General features: G+C 37.0%; 1 protein-coding gene across 1 annotated transcript in view; it reads left to right on the forward strand.

The window, feature by feature from the left end:
• LOC149174527 (ARM repeat superfamily protein) overlaps positions 1-22,991 on the forward strand; it is a 224,737-nt gene extending 201,746 nt beyond the window's left edge. The window contains exons 7-8 of the mRNA XM_089422623.1: positions 22,463-22,517; positions 22,628-22,991. Coding sequence (XP_089278749.1) covers positions 22,463-22,517; positions 22,628-22,743 — 171 coding nt within the window. The 3' untranslated portion in view covers positions 22,744-22,991. The remainder of the gene's footprint in view (positions 1-22,462; positions 22,518-22,627) is intronic.
• Positions 22,992-23,388: the final 397 nt, after the last annotated feature.

The raw sequence follows: 23,388 nt of genomic DNA on the forward strand, positions 1-23,388 counted from the left end.
ACAAAGAGCTAGAACAACCTACCTCAGACAAGGAGTTCGCCATTTGGGAAAATAAGAACAGTAAGGCCTATGCATTGATTGCAGCATCAGTAAATGAAGAGGTGAGTCGCCATATTTCATCATTTTCAAATGCTTTCGAAGCCTTACAAAAACTGAAGGAACTCTATGACTCACACTCTGCACTTGAAGTTGTTCAACTCATGATTAAACTCTTCACCCTTGAATTACAAAATAATGATCCTCTTGCTCTTGCATCAGAAGTAAAATCTATAATGCATGATATCAAAGTCAATAATGTTGACCTGGATATTCCTCTGATAGCTTTTTCTCAAGGCACTTTATCCCACTTACTCAAATTATCTTGAGTCACTGCAAGCAAATGGAAACCTCAAAGATATTACCTTTGATTCCCTTGTGAAAAAATTTGCTGAAAGAGAAAGGTTTTGGGAAGAAGACAACTCCCGAGTCTTTTGAAGAGGCTGTGTGCCTTGCTCATAGAGAAAAGAATCTTGCTCACGATTCTTCCATAGGAAGAGGTGGTCGAAGAGGAAGAGGAAGAAATTTCAGAGGCAGGGGGGGCAGACACTCTCAAGGAGAAAAGTCAGATTTGCACTGCATATGCTGCAAAAGAGATGGATCACATGATGCATCCACATGCACGCTGCCTTGGGACAGAATTGAGCATGAAAGAAACCAACCCAAAGGTAGGACTAATGACAGAGAGAAAGGTAAAGCACCTGAATCCACTCACTATGTTGTGGCACACTGTAATATTGGAGTAAATGAAGACTTATTTAATGCTTCACTTGCTTCTTGGAAAAATGATTGGCTGCTTGATTCAGGAGCAACTTGCCATATGACTTTTACAAAAGATTTTTTTTGAAGAATTTACTGACAATGTTGATGGAGCAGTATACTTTGCAGACATATCAAAATTCAAGCCATGAAGACTTGGCATAATCAGGCTTAAATTGCCTGGTCTTCTAGACTTTCTTCTGCATCATGTTCTATATCTCCCACAATTGAAGAGAAACTTGCTGTCCTTGGTCCACATCTGCCAGCAAGGACACTCCATTCATATGTTTGATGGCAAGCTTGAGGTGAGAAAAGCATCAGACCGCTCACTTGTCATGACGGGGATAGAAGAAGAAAGGCTTCTCAAGCGGCAAGGTACCTCTGCTCGTGCACAAAATTTCTCATATAATTCTCATTATGAAGAAGGTACATTTCCATCAAGTTTATTATGGCATGGTAGATTTGGACACTTGAACTAGGACAACCTCCGCTTGTTGAAGAGAAATGGTGTTACTGGTTTGCCTACAATTCCAAGGAAACTTAAGCAATGTGATGCTTGCATTCTAGGAAAGCATAGCAAACAATCTTTTCATGATTCACATTCAAGAGCACATAGAAAACTTGAACTTATTCATTCAGATTTATGTGGTCCAATGCCTGTTCCTTCTGCAAATGGAAATAAATATATGATGACATTTATTGATGACTACACCAGAATGTGTTGGGTTTATTTATTGAAGAACAAATCTGATGCTTTTCAAACATTCAAGAACTTTCATACATGGATTGAAAATGATGCACAATCTCATATTGGCTCTATTTGCACTGATAATGGAAATGAATACACTTCAAATGAATTTGAAAAATATCTTCGCCAACATGGGATCAAACATCAAACAACTGTGCCTTATAATCCCCAACAAAACAAAGTAGCTGAAAGAATGAATAGGACAATCTTAAATATGGTATGCTCCATGATGTTTTGGGCTGATGCAGTTCTATGTGCTGTATATGTAAAGAATAGATGTCCATCTAATGCTATTAGAAACAAGACTCCTTATAAAATGTGGTATGGGCACATTCCTTCAGTAAAGCATCTCAAGGTCTTTGGTTCCACATGTTATTCCTTGATACCAAAAAGGTACACAGAAACAAACTTGGTGCAAGAAGTCGTAAGTGTATCTTCCCGGGGTATTCAAACACCTCCAAAGCATACCATCTCTATGATGAAGTCAATAAAAAGTTTGTTGTATCTAGAAATGTAATCTTTCTTGAATCATCCAAAGCTGACAATGTTGTTGAGCGGCAACTTGATCGCTTGGATAGATTCGCAAATGCAAAATCGTTTCAAGAATTTAATAATCAGATTCCACATCTTGAAGGGGGGATTGTTATACTAGATCAACCTGTGGAATCTTCTTCTGAAGCACTCTCTCCCCCGCATGAAACTCTAACAACAGATGATACTTTGAGTGATGTGATTGACAGAATTGGGAGGCTCAATCTTGATTCAGTCCCAACTCAATCAACGAAGCAGCCTGGACCATCTGAGAAAGGTCCCCAAAGTGGCTGACAAAGACACTTGAAAGTGTTCATCCTGATGAGGTTGGAAAGACAGGAACTAGAAATTCAAACCGGCAAAATGGAGGTGATGTAGATGACTCTGATTCACCTATTGATATGGATGTTTCTTATGATTGTGAATTGAATTTTTCTACAGATTTTGAACCAACTTCCTTCAAAGAAGCTGCTTCTCATGATGAATGGAAAGAAGCGATGCAAAAGGAGTATGATGCCCTGATAAAGAATGGCACTTGGAAGTTGGTTGATCCTCCATTGGGAACCAAACCAATTGGCTGCAAGTGGGTCTACAAGAACAAGTATAAAGCTGATGGCTCACTTGACAAGCACAAAGCCAGGCTTGTGGCAAAAGGTTTTGCATAGAAGGAAGGGGTCGATCATGAGGAGACTTTTGCCCCCACAACAAATTGGGCTACAATCCGGACACTCTTTGCCATAGCAGCTCAGAACGGTTGGAAAGTTCATCAAATGGATGTAAAAACTGCTTTCTTGAATGGAGATCTAAAAGAGAATGTTTTTATGTCCCAGCCTGAAGGATTTGCCGTGAAAGGACATGAACATAAAGTATGCAAACTTGGGACATCCTTGTATGGTCTCAAACAAGCACCGCAAGCCTGGTAGGAAAAACTAACTGAGCATCTTCTGAAACTCAATTTCAAACATTATGATCTTGATGATGCAACTTTGTTTGTCAAGAAGGTTGGCAAAATAGTTGTATATCTTGTGGTATATGTAGATAATCTTTTGATGACAGGGAACAATGAAAGCTACATTGCATCCATAAAAAAGGAATTGAGGAAAGGTTTTGAAATGACTGATTTGGGCTATGTTCATTACTATCTTGGTATTCAAGTAACTCAACATCCAAAGTCCATATTCCTTTCTCAAAAGAAGTACATTGGAGATCTGTTGAACAGGTTTGGCATGACTGAATGCAATCCTCTGACTACTCCAATGGAACAAAACTTAAAGCTCACATCCATTGAAGAAAAGAATTTGAGGATGCAACAAAGTATAGACAGCTTGTAGGAAGTCTCAACTACCTAACTACTACCAGACTAGACATTTCGTTTGCTGTTGGAATCCTCTCTAGGTTTATGTAAAAGCCTTGTGAGGGACATTGGTCTGCTGCAATATAGTTCTAAAGTACTTTAAGGGAACTCAAGACTTTGGAATCAAATATACACAGGTGGGCGGCTTTAGCTTGATTGGATACTCTGATTCAGACTTCGATGGAGACAAAGAAATTGGGGTATCTACTTCAGGTTATGCTATGAGTCTTGGATCAGGAGCTGTCTCCTGGAGATCACGCAAACAATCAGTTCCAGCAGATTCCACAATAGAGGCAGAATATGTGGCAGTAGCTGAGGCAACAAAAGAAATTGTGTGGCTCAGGAAAATTCTTGAAGATTTGCAGGTAAAACAAGTATAATCAACTCCACTCATGATTGACAATACCTCGGCAATAAAGTTGGCCAAGAACCCAAAGTTCCATGATTGAACGAAGCACATCAATACTAAATATCATCTGATTCGACATCATGTTGAGGCCAAAACAATCCATCTTCGCCATTGTTCCACTAATGAGCAAATTGCAGAGATCTTCACCAAAGCGCTTGGAAGAGAAAAGCTTGAAAGATTCAGAATGATGCTTGGACTCACCAACATCCCTTCAGATTAATGGGGGAATGTTGACACCTAATCATAGGGATTGGGTGAACAACTATAATTAATGTAAATAAATAATAGAAAAGATGGAGAGCCACCGAGAGATGAACTGAACAATCACTCCCTCTTGTATATAATAATGAACAACCTGAATGAATAACATGATTTGATTTGAGGAGTTACCTCCTGTTCTGACACAGATCTACTCAAGTGATCCAAATCACTAATGTTTCAGTCCCAAAACAAAGAGACACTATGTAATTCAATCGAAAATAACAAGAGCAAACTCAAGAGAACACACAAATCAATTCCTCAGCGGAGTCACCAACTTGTGATGCAGGTAAGTTCTCTCTGCGGACAGAGACAACCCCTCTAGCCCTAGAGTGGGTCTAGTCACAACATTACAAAGACAATAGCTAATTCCTTAAATAGTTATTGTTGAAGAGGCCTACCTTATACTAGTGTTTGATGAAGTCTTTGTCACGTCGCTTCAGCTATCGCTTTCTTCTCCTTAATGAATGATTCACCTGAAACAACATATGAAAAAGACAAAACACATAATAGCGCACAACAACGAACTATCTACTTATAGAGTCAAGGAATCATATGCTATCAACATACATTTCATACATGATATAGAAATAACCATTGATTGTATTAATATAAACAACAATAAAGCTTAGGACCACGCCTTGACGTCGCAAGCTTCCTTGAAGGGTCCGATCAGTATGTATCCATAAGCATTCACTCTCAAAGGTCTCCCAGAAAGGCTGATGACTCTCTCTCACCCAAAAGCACAAGTATGAAACTAAGGCAGTCACAACGAGGCTTCCTTCTTACAAAACCATTTCACACTATCAATCCACAACATGAAAGACTATTCTCATACCTCACAAGCTATTGCTAGGCTATCAACAATCCAAACTGTAAGCTATCAATCCAACAAACCAAGAACTAGCTAACTAAGAACTAGTTGATCATAGTCATGGAGGATGCTTTTATAAAGGGAGGAGCCTCCATAAATGAGGGGAGAGGAAGCTTATCTTCAAGGGAGGTTACTCAAAAGGCGGAACCATCATCTCAAATGAGGAGAGGCGAACTTCTTTGACCCAACGACCAACTCCAGAACCACCCAGAAGCATTATGTTTGAACTAATTCGCCGTATCTGGGTTGTCGCAGGTCAAACACTGAGACTCAGAGACGACATCGCGAAGTGTTCGTTCATTCTGGGCTATCGTCGCAGGTAGGATACTGATGACTTGCGATGATTTTGAACATGGGTAAAAAGGGGTCAACTTCAGGATTAATGAGCTTAGGCAATTCTTGGAGTAATATGGAAGATTTGGACACATATTTTGGTATATGACAAAGAGCAGATGTCATTCAGGGACCGACTCTATCCAGGATGAGGGGATGCGGGGTCGGTGACAAAACACTGTGTAACAAGGACCCTTGTTTGGTATAGGACCATTCTTTTTAGGATATTGCTTCTTAGGATTCTTTGAATTTGGTTGTTGGGCGGCTAATGCTTTCTTAGAAGAGTTTCCAAGATTAAGAAGACCAAGATGTAAGAGTTTTTCTTGTTCTCTTATTAAAGAATCACAAAAAGCATCAAAAGAGGGGGACTTGTAGTCTTGTCCTTGAGAAATAAAAGCTTCTCTAGTAGAATGGAAGGTGGAAACAAACACAGAGTAGGTTGGTCCCAACTTAGTAAGAATAGAATAGATAAGGCTAGCATCTTCTTTCTTAACCTAAACACCTTCCAAGAGAAGTCTAAGGGTCTTGAACTTGGACAAAAATCTTCAATGGAAGAAAAATTATTGGGGTCCAACATAAGCAACTCATTTTTGAGTTGATGGGCTCTAATCTCATTTTTAATTCCAAAAACTTTAGTGAGCTGTTTCATTGATTCATTAGGAGTATCAAGTTTCACGATATGGAATTTATGTTTTGGAGAAAGACATTCCTATCAACCCACGTGCTTGATCTTCCCTATTTTCCCATTTGGCTACCTTATCTTCATCTTTAGGTTTAGTTTCTTGCCCTGAGGCTATTTTGTAAAGAGCTTTACTTCTAAGTAAATCCTCAATGTAGGACCACCATTGGAAGTATTTGGTGTTGTCAAGAATAACTTGGCATGGACTTTCCATTTTAGCTGAAATTGAAGCTATAGATGCTGAAACTAAGTGTTCCAATGGAAAGATCTCGAAAAATTAGGCCGATTAAAAAAAATGGCTCTGAAAACGGCTTCCGGAGGAAGAAGTAATGGCTTTTTGAAGAAAAGTTGTTGAAGATGCCGACGAAGTGCGGAAATGAATGATAATGTTATATTTAAAAAAAAATCGCCCCCCTCCCCCCTTTCCAAACTTAATCTAATTAGCTCACTTTAAAAAAAAGATTTTATGTGACCCACTTTTATAAATAAGTGAAAGTCACTTTTACAATGGTACTTTATGAGTTACCCACTAAATTGTAACTTAAATAAAAGATAAAGAGACTTTAGAATTAAAAGTGATTCACTTTTTATAATGGGTGAGAACACTTTTACATAAAGTAACTTTAAAACATAAGTTACATGTGCTTTTTGAAAAAGTAACTCAACAAAAAAAAAGACTTGAACTCAAGACCTCTATTCTCATAAAGTAACTTTGGACCAAGTGAGCTAGTTTAAAATGTTAGTAATTTTTGGAAAAGAGGAAGGGTTTTTTTTAGTCACTGAAACTTGGGGTGTGTGCTTACTTGAAAAAGCTCTTTTTGTCTGCAAAACAAAAAACCACACAACCCAACACGGGCATGCAAAAAAAACCAAACCTTATGCCTTCAAGTTATTTTTCGTCGGAAACTAAATATTTTCCTCAATGTTTCTGATTTTCCGAGATCACACTAAGGCGCGGCAGAAAAGAGCATACACATGAGAAAACTATTTCCTTTCTGTTTTTGATTTACCCAGATTGCACACAGTCGTGGGGCAAAGAGCATACGTAGAAATGAAAGGTATAGATCCGGTAATAAAAAACAGAGAGCTAAATAAACCGAAATAAACAGAGATGAATAAATAAAACTGCAAATAAAGACTATATACCTCCAAATCTTAAAAATAACGTAGCTAGGGCCACGGGAAACCTTTTCGCGTGAAACGAAAGGGGTTTCTCACTGGAACAGATGCTCTTAACACAATAGAGCAGTGCTCTTGGCCCGAAAGCAGTAAAAAATAATAGATCTAGGAAATGACGAATGCAGTTGTACTGGCTTCGGATTTGGATCACCAATGCATGCGGCCCTCAAATAGCTCTTATACCATGTAGGAATTTACAGGGTAAGTTCCTCAGATAGAACACCAAAGGAGATGCTTCTGCACTGACACCATGTTAGGATATTCCGACGCATAGGAAATAGTTAAGTATAACTTGGTTTAGTGTAGAGTTAGGTAAAGTGTGTTTCTTTACTATGTACATTTGTAACTTACAGTCTGATGGTCACGACATGTTCTAGACATGAAGTGATCCGATGGTTCATTCTCTCCTTAGTATTACTGACACTTGATCTGTGGCTTAACACCCGATTGGCCCATGATCGCTATTTAAAGAGCATGGAGGGTCATTTGTAGGGTGACTGTTCATGAGAGAAGCTTATGTAAATTTTCTTTCTTTTATTAATAAATTGCCTGAAGTGGCCGCGTTGGCTCAGGCCATGCACTGTTTCCCTCCTTGAGGGTTTTAACCACGTCAAGAATACTGGTGTATTGATCTGTGATCTGTTTGTGAGCGGTGTCCTTTGGTCTTATATCTGAAGAACTTACCCTGTAAATTCCTACATAAAGAAGCTTAAAAGTGACAATAAATCACTAAATGACAAGTTAGAACGACTTCAAGAAGTAGTATCGAAGTCTCTAGTCGTTTCGGTCCAAGTTGAAGATAAAGAAACAAATACCCCAATCTAGTCAAAATCATAACACAAGCAGAGGATAAACCTACTGAAGTGAAGACACATGCAAAAGTTGCAGTTCAAACGATGGACATTCCAAATGATGATTCGGTAGCCAACTCAACAACAACAACACCTGAAGGAAATCAGGAAACAACCACTGACATGATGTTAGATGATCCAAAAATAAATTATTATCATAGGTTATAAAGTTGGAATAAAATAATTATTAATTTAAGAAATTAAATTAATAATAATCATTCTAGAATGTTTAATTATTTAATGAAGACATTTAGAATTAGTATATTGTTGTAACAAGATATGACTCTCCAAATGTGTCGTATCTTAGGCTTTATTTTAGGAGATTTGTTAGCTAGTTGGTTTGAATAGCATTTATTGTAAATGGGCACTTGTTATTTAATAAGTGATCCATAATTAGAGGTAGTTAGGACATTGAGCTTATAAATAGCTCATTGCAAGAGTGTTTGGTTGTTGGGGTGTAAACTCTTGCAAAATCAAATTATGTAATTATTTTTTTCTGATTAATAAAATTACATGTCTGAGGACACTTCTGCCATTATTGTGGTATCAGAGCTCCAGTAATGCTGCAGTTGATTTGAGGAGGAGATTCCAGCTCTACAAGTTTTTGGAAAACTCCATTGAATTGTTCAACGAATGATTGGTATGAAATTTGTCAAGTTTTTGTTCAAAAGAGAAGAAATTTTATTATTTTATTGATTTTAGATTTTTAAATCTGAAAATCAATTTTGTGAATTATTATCAAAATTGTTGTGTCTTGAATTTGTATTATTGTGGAGCTAGCTAAATATCTAATATTTGAGAGGCCGAGGCCGTGCCTGGCTATTCTGGATAGCAAAGCCATCATATTCCTCACCTGCCCCATATTCTCATTCATCATTACCGCCATTTCATCTAAAAAGCCTGAAAATTTCAGAGAAATACAGAAGTCGTTTATTTTTGGTTCTGTCTGGACTGTTCATGGGATAAGCCGTTGTTTTATTTTTGAATCTGTGTGGACTGTTCACAGGATATGTTCCTTTGATTTCCGAAACCGCTGCCTCAATACTCCATAGAAACAAGCCGAATATAAAACTTCGATCGAGTCTCGTAGAGCTTGAATTTTTGCAGTGAGAAACACTTGTGCTCTCCCTTCTCCTCCAGTTGCCTCCCATCGCTGTCGTCCATTGCATCTGCAGAATTCGTACAGGAAACTCCCACCACTGCACCATCAAATCACAGTGTAATCCACCAATGACATGCGTTGGTAGGAGAAGATTGTTGAGTTGGTAAGCGTGTAGCAAATGCAATGACCCCACTCCACATTGATGAGTAGGTTGCGCATCCAAAACGGTGGAACAAAACGTGTAGATCTCACATGTTTATTTCATGGAAATTGGGCAATCGGACCAAACGTCCAGTCAACAACTGTTCACGGATTAGGCTGTAAAAGATAAAGCTAATGACTCGGAATCTAATTTGCTAACAAATTTGGAATTTTCTATAAGTAGCACAGGCGTCAGTGGCTGCAATCTTCTGCCTGCTTCTGCAGATCTCCACTGTCAACGGATCCACCCATTTGCTCACAACTCCCTGCGGTTTAATGCACTAGTTGTACCAGAAATTGCCAATAACATTCACGGTGGGCGGAGTTCCAATCTAATTATCTGCATCAGTAGCGGAATAATTGAAAAGGGCTTGAAAAAAATTGATCCCAATTGGTGGGTTAGAAGGCCTGAGAAGATGGATTTGATGATAATTTGATATTATTCATGGTAATCTTGATATATTTACTCATACATGACCGCAGTCAAATCTGGTGTTTTGGTGCATAGCAGAGAATTATAAGTTGATGAATGCAGCAATTGAAATCATCGTTTCAACAACAAGAAATTGGACTCCACGCTGCCAGTCTCACACTTGCAACTCATTCATTTTTTTAACACAGGTTTTAAAGACTTTCATAAAGTTTTAATGGAGTGATAAGGATTTTTCCCTTGTTTGTAATTTGTAAATTGGAGAGATAAGGAATTTACTATTATTTGAAATAATGTTTTTTTCGGAGAAATAAGGTGTGTTGGGTAATTTTTTTCAAGAAGTTCTTTTTTATTTTTCAATTGGGATCATCACATTGTAACTCAAAGTAATTTTACTTTGAGGGGGGGGTAACTTTTTTTTTACCAAGTTTTGCAAGAGCATCATTGTAAAAGTCAAATTTTGAAAGTTACCTTGTAATTATTGAGAAATTGACTAGAACTAAGTGCAAAGTTCAGTGATTTTTCTCCTGCTTCAACGACTATACGAGGGTCAAGGCCAAGCCCCGATAGATCGTGTTTTTTGCGTGGTGTGTTGTGTTGCCCATCTTGACATTTTTGTTTTGATTCTTGGTGCGAAGCTTCAATGCTACAATGTCTAAGTTGATTAATTTGTTTTCTGATACCGACAAACTTGAAGGCACAAAATCTTATAAAACATGGCATCGTCTCATCGAAAGCACTCTCATTTACAATGAATTATGGCAGGGTATATGTGATGGAGATATTAAGCCGAATAAACCCACAGATGCAGCTGCACTAGCAAAATGGGAAGTTAAGAATGCCAAAGCCTTAGCTCTTATTAAATCTTCTGTGAATGATGAAATGTATGTCCATATAGAAAATGCTACAGATGCATGGTCTGCTTTGAAAACTTTTAAAGACCTCTTTGATACTCAACCTGAATCAAAGAAAGTTGATTTACAATTAAAATTGTTGCAACAAAAATTGATTGAAGGAGGTGATGTTCTTGAATATATCTCAAGACTTAAGAATATTAGGCAGGAAATCATTAATGCTGGTTTTCCAGCAATAGATGATAGTTTTATGGTAACAATTGTAATTGCTGGACTTCCTTCTTCCTACATGCATTTTTTGGAGACTCTACAATTAACTGGGAAATTAGAGAAACTAAAGTTTGATGAGCTCTGTGAAATGTTGACCCAACATGATAAAACCTTTGGGAAGAAGAAGAAAGTTGGTGAAGATGTTTTTTTCATAGAGGCCAGCACTAGTAAATCATCGACAGACAGTTCTCAAGGCAGAGGCAGAGGGAATCAGAATCAAGCAGCACATAATGTACAAAGTCGAGGTCGAAGCCAAAGCAGAGGAAACAACTTTAATAGAGGCAACAGTTCAGGAAGGAGTAATTTTCAAGGTAGAGGAAACAACCAAGGAAGAGGCAATTTTCAAGGACAAGGAAATAATAATCAAGGTAGAGGACAATCTCAACATACAAGTCAAAGCAGAGGCAGAGGACAATCTTCAGGAAGAGGAAGAGACTTAAGTCAAACTGTGTGTCGAAGATGTAATAAAGTTGGTAATTATGCTGAAGATTGTCGAACATCTCTTAATAAAATTCCCAAGTTTCAGCAGCACTTAGCGCAATTTGCAAATGATCAAGATGATGATAACTCAGAATATGTTTTTACTTCCTCGCCATCACAAATTTCATCCCATCTTAGAAGTGATTATGAAGATGCCTGGATCTTGGATTCTGGGGCAACTCAGCACATGACTTGTCGACGTGATTTTTTTTGGAATTTTCAAGATTGCCAACTTAATTCCATTTTTCTTGCTGATGATACAAAACATACTCCTTATGGAAAAGGAGCAGTTAAAGTTTTTCTCCTTGGCATTGGAGAAAAAATGATTTCCAATGTATGGTATGTACCAACTTTTAGGAGAAATTTTCTCTCTTTAGTCACGATTCGACAAGCAGGACATCAGGTGATTATGGAAGATGGTTTAGTCAAGATTAATTCAGTTAAATAGAGCTTGAAAACTATCATGACAGGTTATGAAGATGGAAAACTATTACAGATGAAAGGGACAGTTATTCCAAGGCATTCTGATTTTGCAGGGGCAATGACTATAGGTATTTCACCTGTAAGACTATGGCATGTAAGATATGGACATTTAAATTTTGAGAGCCTTTCTCAATTGCAGAAACAAGTAATGGTTAAAGGACTTCCCACTTTCAAAAGGGAAAATGCAAAATGTGAAACTTGCATTTATGGCAAACAAAGTCGAGAAAGTTTTCCAACAAGTTCATGGCGTGCAAACAGGCGGCTACAACTAGTTCACAGTGATGTTTGTGGACCACTACAAACTTCCTTTGGTGGTTGCAAATATTTCTTACTATTCATTGATGATTTCAACAGAATGACTTGGGTTTACTTCTTGAAGAACAAGTCAGAAGCATTTGATAAGTTTAAAATTTTTCGCCAACTTGTTGAAAATGAAGTCAAAGAAAAGATAGGTACTCTCAGGACAGATAATGGGGGAGAATTCACTTCAAATGAATTCAAAACTTATTGCAGTGAAAATGGCATAAGACGACATCTTACTAATGTTTACACTCCACAACAAAATGGAGTAGTTGAAAGAATGAATCGCACCTTGTTAGGAATGGCGAGATCCATGTTAACTTTCAAGAGGTTAAGTCCAACATATTGGGCAGAAGCAATACATACAGCTATCTACTTAAGAAACAGATCTCCAATTGCTTCTTTAGACGGAATCACACCTTATGAAGCTTGGTTTGGTTTCAAACCTCGAGTTAAACATCTTAGAGTTTTTGGATGCCTTAGTTCCGAAAGAAAAATGAACTAAGCTTGACTCAAGAAGTTTAAAATGCACAATGATTGGCTATTCTGATGAGAAGAAAGGGTATCGTCTTTTGACCAATGGAAAGTTCATTGTGAGTAGGGATGTCATTTTTGATGAAACTGAGAGTAAGAGTGCTGAAGAAATCGAAAATCTTCTTCACAAGTTAGAAACTAAAGGAAGTAAAAGAAATGGAAAAATGCAAAGTCAACCAACTTCACCAAATTGGTATGAACTTGATTTTCCTTACTCTGAAGATGAGTCATCCAGTCCATCTACATCAACAACATCATTTGGGTCTTCTAGCAGTTCATTCGCATCTCCAAGCAGCAACAGTTCTTCTGACAGTGATTCTCTAGACTCTTCACCTGAACGAAGAACATCAGTTTATATTAATCCACTTTACAATGATGGAGACTTTACAGAAGCGCAAACAAGTGAGCACCAACTACCGAAATGGGCAGTTCAAATTTTGAAAGATGTAAAGCTTGATGAGCAGAATAAAACAGGCACCAGAAGGACACATAGAAGTGAAGGCAATTTTGCATTGTTAGCAAATGATTTTACTGAACCTTCCACATACAAAGAAGCAGTGAAACATAAAGAATGGCAACAGGCTATGGTTGAAGAATATCAAGTAGTAATTGATAGCAACACTTGGAAACTTGTTGATTGTCCATCAAATGTTAAACCCATAGGATGCAAATGGGTTTACAGAATTAAGTATAATCAAAAGGGAGAACTCGAAAAGTATAAAGTACGACTTGTCGCAAAAGGTTTTGCGCAGCAGGAAGGCATTGATTATGAGGAAACTTTTGCTCCAACAGCGAAATGGAACACCATCTGAATAACACTTGCATTGGCCGCTCAGAAAGGATGGAAAGTTCATCAAATGGATGTGAAAAGTGTTTTTCTCAACGGGGATTTACAGGAGGAAGTGTATATGACCCAACCGCCAGGTTCTGAAATTGAAGGACAAGAACATAAAGTCTGCAAATTGATCAAGGCTTTCTATGGATTAAAACAAGCTCCACGAGCTTGGTATGCAAAGATGGATGAATACCTTAAGAACGTTGGTTTTCAACGAAGTGAATCTGTGATACTTTGTATGTGCGACAACAGGGAAAATATCTGGTAATTCTTGTTATGTATGTAGATGATTTGATCATTACTGGCAACCATGATGATCGTATTGCATAGGTGAAAAAGGAGTTACATGCAGGTTTTAAGATGACAGATTTGGGATTACTTCACTACTATCTTGGAGTTGAAGTCTTCCAACGTCCACATCATATTTTCATTTCTCAGAGTAAGTATGCAGCAGAGGTTCTTTAGCGATTTGGCATGCAGGATTGCAAGCCTGTTCTCACCCCTATGGAGAAAAACTTGAAACTTTCAAAATTTGAAGGGGGGAAAAGGTGGACAGTACAACTTACAGACAATTGATTGGCAGCTTGATTTATTTGACCAATACTCGTCCTGATCTATCTTATGCAGTCATTATTCTTTCATGTTTTATGCAGGAACCACGAGACAGCCACTGGAATGCAGCCAAAAGAGTTCTTTGATGTATCCAAGGAACAAAAGATTTTGGTCTTCTTTACACAAAGACTAAAATTTTTGTACTTGGCGGATATTTCGATGCCGACTTTGCTGGAAATATTGATGATCGAGCATCAACATCAGGTTATTTCATGAATATGGGGTCAGCAACAGCATCTTGGAGTTGTAAGAAGCAAGCTACAGTGGCCACTTCTTCAGCAGAAGCAGAATATATTTCAGCATGGGAAGCAGCATGTGAAATTGTTTGGTTGCGCAGAATTTTGCAGGACTTGGGCATTTCCCAGGCAGAAGCTACATCATTATTCATTGACAGCTAGTCAGCCATCAAACTTGCCAAGAACCTAGTTTTTCATTCAAAGACAAAGCATGTGGACACCAAGTATCATCATATCAGATCTCTCATTGCCAAAGATGTCCTCAAGCCAGTTTATTGTCCTTCCAAAGATCAGATCTCCAAAATTTTCACGAAACCGCTTGGCAGAACAAAATTTACTAAGTTCAGGGATGAACTTGGTATTTTTTTTGGATCATAGGGGGGAATGTTAGATGATCCAAAAATAAATTATTATCATAGGTTATAAAGTTGGAATAAAATAATTATTAATTTAAGAAATTAAATTAATAATTATTATTCTAGAATGTTTAATTATTTAATGGAGACATTTAGAATTAGTATATTGTTGTAACAAGATATGACTCTCCAAATGTGTCGTATCTTAGGCTCTATTTTAGGAAATTTGTTAGCTAGTTGGTTTGAATAGCATTTATTGTAAATGGACACTTGTTATTTAATAAGTGATCCATAATTAGAGGTAGTTAGGACATTGAGCTTATAAATAGCTCATTGCAAGAGTGTTTGGTTGTTGGGGTGTAAACTCTTGCAAAATCAAATTATGTATTTTTATTTTTATTTTTTATTTTATTTTATTTTTATTTTTTATTTTTATTTTTATTTTTTTATTTTTATTTTATTTTTTATTTTATTTTTATTTTTATTTTTATTTTTATTTATTTATTTATTTATTTTATTTTTTTTCTGATTAATAAAATTACGTGTCTGAGGACACTTCTGCCATTACGTGATAAGGGAAAGCCCACCCAGAAGAACTATTTATCAACATCCGAATCACAAGAGCAGACTTTCCAATCAATCCAAGTACCAGTGTCACTCAGAACATAAATGACAAATTTATGTTCTTAAGAATATTGAAGTTTGCAGAATCCAGTCATACGATAACTATTCATCACAAATTTCCATAGATCAGAAGATTCCACAGAATTAATTTAGGATGGTCCAATCCGTTCTCAGTACAATAATTTTGTCTATCACTCAGAGCACCATATAATCTTGTGTCAACGAAGATGAAAGTTCAGAGACGAGAAGATATTCTTAGTAAGCTTTGAGGACAAAGATTCTTGAAGAGAGAGGCAATGTTATGAATATAATTCATATAAAAATAATAAATATAAATATAAATATAATAATAATAAATAATAATTAATTAACTAATGGTTAGTTAGTTAGTAATGAAGAGGCATGTCTTAGAGACATGACCATTCATGAAAGGGCACCTGCCTAGGGTATATAAGTAGACCCTCATTCTCATTTGTAATCATTTCATATCTTACATCAATTCAATATACAATATTCAATATATAGTTACATGTCTTACAATGGACATTTACGTCTTTGAAGTATTTTAAAGATTTTCGCTGCGTATTCTAACCTTGTTCGTTACAGGGTTTTGCCCTGGCGGAGTGCCTACATCTTGTGTCTCTTGTTCTTGTGATATTTATACACACATAATTTGGTAATTGCTTGATGAGAGATAATATAATAAAGAAATAAAAGAAGCCAACATAATTCATAAGTAATTATCAAGAAAGAGAAATCAAACCCTAATTCTACTAGCATTGATTTCTCAACATGGTATTAGAGCTAAGGTCAAGGAAGATTGGAGATCACTCTGTTGGCTTGAAAGAAAGGGCTACTCCCTCTATGATAAGATACTTGAAAATGGGATTCAATATTGCAGGAAGCTCGATCAAAAGAATCATCTACAACTTATTCAATAAGGTCAAAAGCAAATGGTTTTTGGCTATGCTCACAGGTTCACTCAATGCGTGGATTATTGATAGTGGAGCATCAAGACACATGACAAGAGATAGCAAACAACTTCACACTCTATCAAAGGAACAATCTTCTCATGCAGTGGAATTGGGAGACAACAAAATCTATGCTGTTAAAGGCCTGGGATCAACTTCTTTGAAGCTGGACAATGGAGCAAAGCTACATCTCAACAATATACTCTATGTTCCAGGTTTGAAAAAGAATTTACTTTCAATTTCTTGCTTAGAAGATAAAGGTGATAGAATTGCTTTTGTAGATGGAAAAGTTTTGGCTTGGGGAAAAGATTCAAGCATCGATAAAGCTAGGGTTATTGGAATACGTGAAGGAAGTCTATATAGAGTCATAACACCATCTCCTCAAGCCCTAGTTCACATGGAAATCAATCCCATTGAACTATGGCATAGAAGATATGGACATTTACATTATAAGGTTATTCCCTCTCTCAATCAATTGGTAAATGGCATTCCCAATATCAAAGAAGATCGTGAAGGAATATGCAAGGGATGTGCCTTAGGAAAGAATACAAGGAAGCCATTTACAAGCAGTGAAACAAGGTCTAAAGAAATATTGGACCTCATTCATTCAGATGTGTGTGGGCCTATGTTTGACAAATCACTTGGAGGTCATCTTTATTATGTAACCTTCATTGATGATCACTCTAGAAAGACATGGCTCTATCTACTCAAATCAAAGGACGAAGTATTTGAAAAGTTCAAGGAATTTAGGTTTGAAGTAGAGACCTTAACTGAAAGAAGAATAAAGACTTTGAGATTTGATAATGGTGGAGAATACACTTGAAAAGAAATAATTGCATATTGCAAAGAAGAAGGAATTAAGAAGGAGCTTATTGTTCCCCACAATCCCAAATAGAATGGAGTTGCAAAAAAGAAAATAGAACACTTGAAAAATGTATATGAACAATAATTTTTGATCAAGATATACCAAAATTTCTATGGGGAGAAGCAATAATGACTGCTGTATATATACAAAATAGAAGTCCTCATAGAATCCTTGATAATATGACACCCAAAGAAGCATTCACAGGAAGGAAGCCATGTGTGGACCATCTCCGAATCTTTGGATGTCCTGCCTATATCCATGTTCCAAAGGACAAACGAAAGAAGCTAGATTCTACAAGCATTAAAGGGATTTTCGTTGGCTACAGTCTTTCTTCAAAGGCATATAGAATCTACATCAAGGAAGGAAGACATATTGAAGTAAGAAAGGACGTTATATTTGATGAAAATCATGCCTACAAAAGATCCAAAGATATTCCTATTGATTCTGATGACGAAGACATACCACTATTCGAAGAAGAAGAGCATCACGACAATCCTACTACAAATCAAGAAGAAGAAGAAGAAGGACCAAGTGAGCCTATTCAACCTGTGATCATACCTGACACAAGGAAGAGGCCAAATTGGTTAAAAGCTACTCTTGAAGATGCCGAAGGACATGGAGTTGTGAAAGGAACTTTTAGAGAAAGAAAAAGACCAAAAATATATTCTGGATATGCGATATACATGACAAAACTAATAGAAGCTGAACCAACTACATTTGAGGAAATTACTCATCAAGAAGTATGGAAGAAGGCATAGACTATGAAGAAACCTTTGCACCTATTGCAAGATATACTACTATAAGATCCTTGGTTTCGTTGGCTGCAACAATGGGATGGAATATCCATCAAATGGATGTAAAAACAACATTTCTGAATGGAACCATCGATGAAGAAGTATACATTGAACAACCTGAAGGCTTTGAAATAAATGGCAAAGACACTCATGTTTGTAGACTCAAGAAGGCCCTATATGGTTTGAAGCAAGCTCCTAGGGCATGGTATGCAAGAATGGATGCATACCTTCTAAGAATTGGGTTCGTCAAAAGTACTGCTAATCCAAATCTCTATATCAAAGTTGTGGATAATGAGCCAATCATTATTCTACTATATGTGGATGATCTATTTATTACAGGTGTAGAGCGAAGGATACAAGAATGCAAGAAGATGCTGACAACCGAGTTTGAGATGAAGGATCTAGGACTGATGCATTATTACCTAGGTTTGGAAGTATGGCAGAAACCTGGGGAGATATATCTGGGGCAAGGAAAGTATATAATCAAGTTGTTGCAGAAATTCAGTATGATGGATTCCAAGCCCATGACTACTCCCATGATCACCAATCTCAAGAAGTTGAGAAGCTCTGACTCAAGTCTCGTAGATCCTACCACCTATCGTAAGTTGGTGGGTTCTTTGATGTATCTGGTAAACACTAGACCAGATATATGTTTTGCTGTGAACATTCTTAGTCAATTTCAGTTGGAGCCTCGTCATGATCATTGGATGGCTTCCAAGCATATATTAAGGAATTGACGTGGCACTATACATCACTGCCTAAAGTATGATAGCAAGGAAGTCAAGTTGACAGGTTTTACAAATTCTGATTGGGGTGGCAGTGAGACTGATAGAAGAAGCACTAATGGTGGATGTCTTAGTTTGGGATTTGCAATGATTTCATGGATGAGTAGAAAGCAAGATCTTGTTGCTTTGAGTAGTGCTGAAGCTGAGTATGTGGTTGCATGTGAAGTAGGTAAGGAAGCTGTATGGTTCAAGAAACTTCTGTCAAATTTGTTTGAGAAACCTCTAAGTCCTACTATGATAACTTGTGATAATCAAAGCAACATTAAGATGTCTGAAGATCCCATGTTCCATACCAGGACAAAGCATATCGACAATAAGTACCACTACATTAGAAGTTTGGTACAAGATGGGATTGTGAAGCTATAATATGTCCCGACCAACGAACAGGGAGTTGATGTGTTAACAAAGTCTCTTCCTAATAAGAAGTTTGAATATTTGACAAGCATGCTTGGTTTGGTTGATATCACTAGTCTTGTTGATGATAAATGTTTGAAGAGATTTGAGGAGGCATCTTTTGTGATACAAAATGCCTGGGAGGACATATGGCTGACACATGTGTTGATGTCTAGTTCCCGAACTAAGTGTTAAAATTGGCAACTAGGGCCAAACTCCATGTGGGTCACCTTATTTATGGCAACTGATATTTTTCTTGGATCCCTCTCACTTAGAGGTGTAGGATTGATCTAACGAGCATCCGATTCCGACATGTATTCATGGAGATATGAATTTATTTGTATTCTTGACAATTTGTCAAGGTCGGCCAACAAGCAAAACAGTGTTTTACACCCCCAGCTTATCCTCAACATGGCATATAAAAGGAGGAGACCTTGTGGCATAATCTCACTCATCTCATCTCTCATTCTTCTCCCTCCTAGCTTGATTGGGTATGCTTAGGAGGAGCAGGTCCCTCCCACGTGGGAAGAAGGAGGATGCAGATCTAGTTAGGGTAGCGTTGACTTGGGTTGACCGAGGTGCAGGTGGACAGTTTTGGCAGCGTTGACTAACGTGGAGTCTCCTTTGATTACGGATTGGGTTGGGCAGCCTCTACTAAGCAGACTGCATTTCTATTGACTTGTTTTGACCGCACTTTGACCAGTGTTGACTGTCAAAGGTTGACTGCAGATCTGTCCCAGCGTTGACTGCAGTTTGACTGGGTATTTTGGACTATTTTGGGCTGCCTATTCTTGCTGTTGTAGACTGAGCATTGACCAGAATTGTTTGGAGGTCAAATCTGACTTGTTTGACCATCTTTGACTTTGCTGGTTAGGGTTTTGCTACTGCTGCCATAAAATTACAGATTTGTATAATTGTACTATCTCTCTCTCTTTGCTAAATTATTGAAGAATATAAGAAGAATTGATCAAGGGTTTCCCCGCATTGGGGTTTGTCCCTCGCTGGTGCCACATCTTGCGTCCTCTTTTCTTGGCTTGTCTTCTACTGTTTATATTTATGTTTTATCTGCATTTTACTATCATGCTGATGTGATTGCTATTCTGGAAATTGATATTGGGCTAATAAGAAAATTTGAAGTAAATTGCTCTTAAGCATTGAACATACCATAAATTAACAGTAAGGGAGGGTGGCATTGGTCATAAAGCTCTGACCTTGCATTACACACCTAGTTCCCTGGGTTGATGGTTAGCAAGTAAGCCTAATGGTACCTATAGAGGCTGAAAACTTTAGTCCATTTTAGTCCATTTTAGTCCATGGCACCGTGTGTGTCTAAGTTCTTTGTAGTTCTTGTGTTTGGAGATCTTCCTTGTACTTATGTATACATGTGTAAATTATGAATACCTCCCTAGTTAAGAGGGGTGTTGAAGAATGTAACTAGGTTCAGTCTTCATGAAATGTATTTATCAATGAATAAAAGGAAAAAATCTATTATTATTACAATGACTTATTAAAGCATGGATTTTATGCTTGGGTCATCATTTTATAGGTCAGAGTCCCCATTGAGGACTTCTAGGTTTTATATTGAGTCATTAGAGTCATTGCCCATTTAATGAGATCCTTGTTGGGCTTTTGAATCATGTAAAAAGAATTATTATTAAGTCAAATATGTAATTTGTCACCTCCACACCAAGTCGGCCCTTGCCTGCTGAAGTCAGCCTACAAGAGGACAATTTGACCCACATAAGAGGCTATATATACAAGTGCAATTCAATCTATTTGCTCACCCATCTCAACAAGTTTGATACACAAGAAGGAAGTGCATAAAAAGTGTGAAGTTCAAGGAGAAGAAGGAAGGATTGCAGGTCAAAGTTTCTAGGCTATCTCTCTTTCTCTTTTATGCGAAGATACTGCACTATTTGCCGGGTCAAAGATTCTGTTGCTAGGAAGGTCAAAAATCTGCTGTTGGGAAGGTCAGTATTCTGAATTTGCTGGGTCGAAGTGCTGCTGCTACAGGGTCGAAGATCTAGATCGAAGTTGTTGGAAGGAAGGTCTGACTTGGTGGTTCGAGGAAGTCTGTGTTGAGGTTGAAGAGTCATGGATTATCTCGTCTTAACTGTTGAAGGAAGAAGTTTGACTGGGTTTTCCCCTAGATAGGGTTTTTGCCCTGGCAGAGTGCCTACATCTTGTGTCTCTTGTTCTTGTGATCTTTATACACATAATTTGGTAATTGCTTGATGAAAGATAATATAATAAAGAAATAAAAGAAGCCAACATAATTCACAAGTAATTATCAAGAAAGAGAAATCAAACCTTAGTTCTACTAGCAGTGATTTCTCAATAGAGGGTTATGAGGAAGCATATGAATGTCATAATTTTGATGATATGCTTCTTGATGATTCCATATATGATTGAATTTGGGAAAAAAAAGAAGAAAACACAAGTAATGACCTCATGCATTTTCTTAGCGATGGTTTCAATGCGAGGAGGTGCAAAAAATTAACCATGAAGAACATAATCAACAAGAGAGCTTACTTTCCCAGTCTCTGAATAAGTTCATTCGAGAATAAAATGCAATGGTTTTTTCCAACAATGAGGAGGTGATAATGACTGCTGCATTTTCAGAATAGCCGGAAAAATATGCTGATTGAATAATGATTTTACAATTTGAATGAATGTTTGCATTCGATATTGAGTTAATCATTGCCTAGATACATGTTTTCATGCTGCTAGTGTTCAAGTAATATATGATGTATTCAAAAATTTGCTCATAGAAATTTTGGTTTTTTCTCTTTCTTCCCGTGTAGTTTGCAGTGATGCAATTTGTTGTAGTGAGCAACATTCAATGTCTTTTCTGGTAGTTACGTGCAAGGAGAGATCTTGTAGGGTTGACCACATACATGGTTGGTTATAATGGCATTTTGATTATGATGATTGTTTTTGTAGGATTGACTGATTGTAGCATTGGTTACGTTAGTTGTTTGAGTATGTTGATTGTTCAATAGTCTTGTCAATTAGGATTAAGTTTTGTATAGGTTCAATCCTTTTATTGTTCCCTTGATTGAACACCGGACCGGATAGATTAGGTGTGTGTTTTGCAATCTCATAGTGAATTTTCAGTATGTTTTTGGGGTTTGTGTGTGTGAATTCATTGTTCATTGTGCTAAGTCTTTTAATCAAAGCTGTTGAGCCAAATCTAGTACAGGTATTCATCCAATGCTTACAGATATGTGCTAGTTGCATATGTCAATTAGTTAGAAGGTGCCGTATTTTGTTTATAAAGCATGCAATTTCAATGACTCTCTCTATTACCTTTGCTTCTTGAGCAGGTTCTCTCAGCAATTGCGGCTCTATATTACCTTTGCATTCCATCAACAAAGGCAGGTTTGTTTCATTAAACATTTCTCTCTATTATGTTATTTATGTTTGGAAATCATCATCAATTCTCTTCTAGGGGGTTCTTGAGTCTCTTGGTTGGATCTTTGCAACTGTAGAGATCTTAACACCAGAAGTTATTGAGGCTATGAGGAAATATGAAGCGGCTAGATCAATCAATGCCAGGTTCAGTAATCTAGCAAAGGCATTTTTGGATAAACATGTTAAAAGTTGATCTAGTCTTGTAACATTTTGTCCCAGCATTTCACATTTCACTATCTCAATCCCTCTTGTAGTAGCAACATCCCTACGTTATGTTTGTATATGTATTTCAGGGAATATATTCCTTTTACAATTTAATGTGATCATTGTTTTACTTTTAATTATCTTGAATATATGAATTATATTGATGCTAAGTGATAGGATTTTATGCACATTTTATGAATGTATATAAACATCTGGAAGGAATGCGTTACAGTTTTAGTGGCAACTACTCAACAGATGCAATAATGCTTATTTTAATTAGCCTTACGTTCTTGTTTTTTTATTGGGTGGACAAATTTAGATTGGATTTTGTCCATATTTTTAAATATATGTAACTTATTAAAAAATTTCAATTTTACGATATCAATAGTGGTACATGATGATATAACCCATGAACTGTTAGCCTCAACCATGGTGAGGTACAAGGCTCTTAACAAAACTCTCAAGCAGAACTCTTTTATATAGAATAAAATTGTCGATATCCGAGGACTATATCATGTAACCAAAACTATGGCAGCAGTAATAGTGGATCAGAATAGGACCAATTTGATACATCAAAAGAAACATATTGAAATGGAATTAGAAAGAAAAACCTTTAACGCTTAAGTAACACTAC

This window comes from Pinus tabuliformis, chromosome 4_1, assembly GCF_031772625.1.
Source record: "Pinus tabuliformis cultivar Carrire ecotype Pingquan chromosome 4_1, CPIR1, whole genome shotgun sequence".
Taxonomy (NCBI): domain Eukaryota; kingdom Viridiplantae; phylum Streptophyta; class Pinopsida; order Pinales; family Pinaceae; genus Pinus; species Pinus tabuliformis.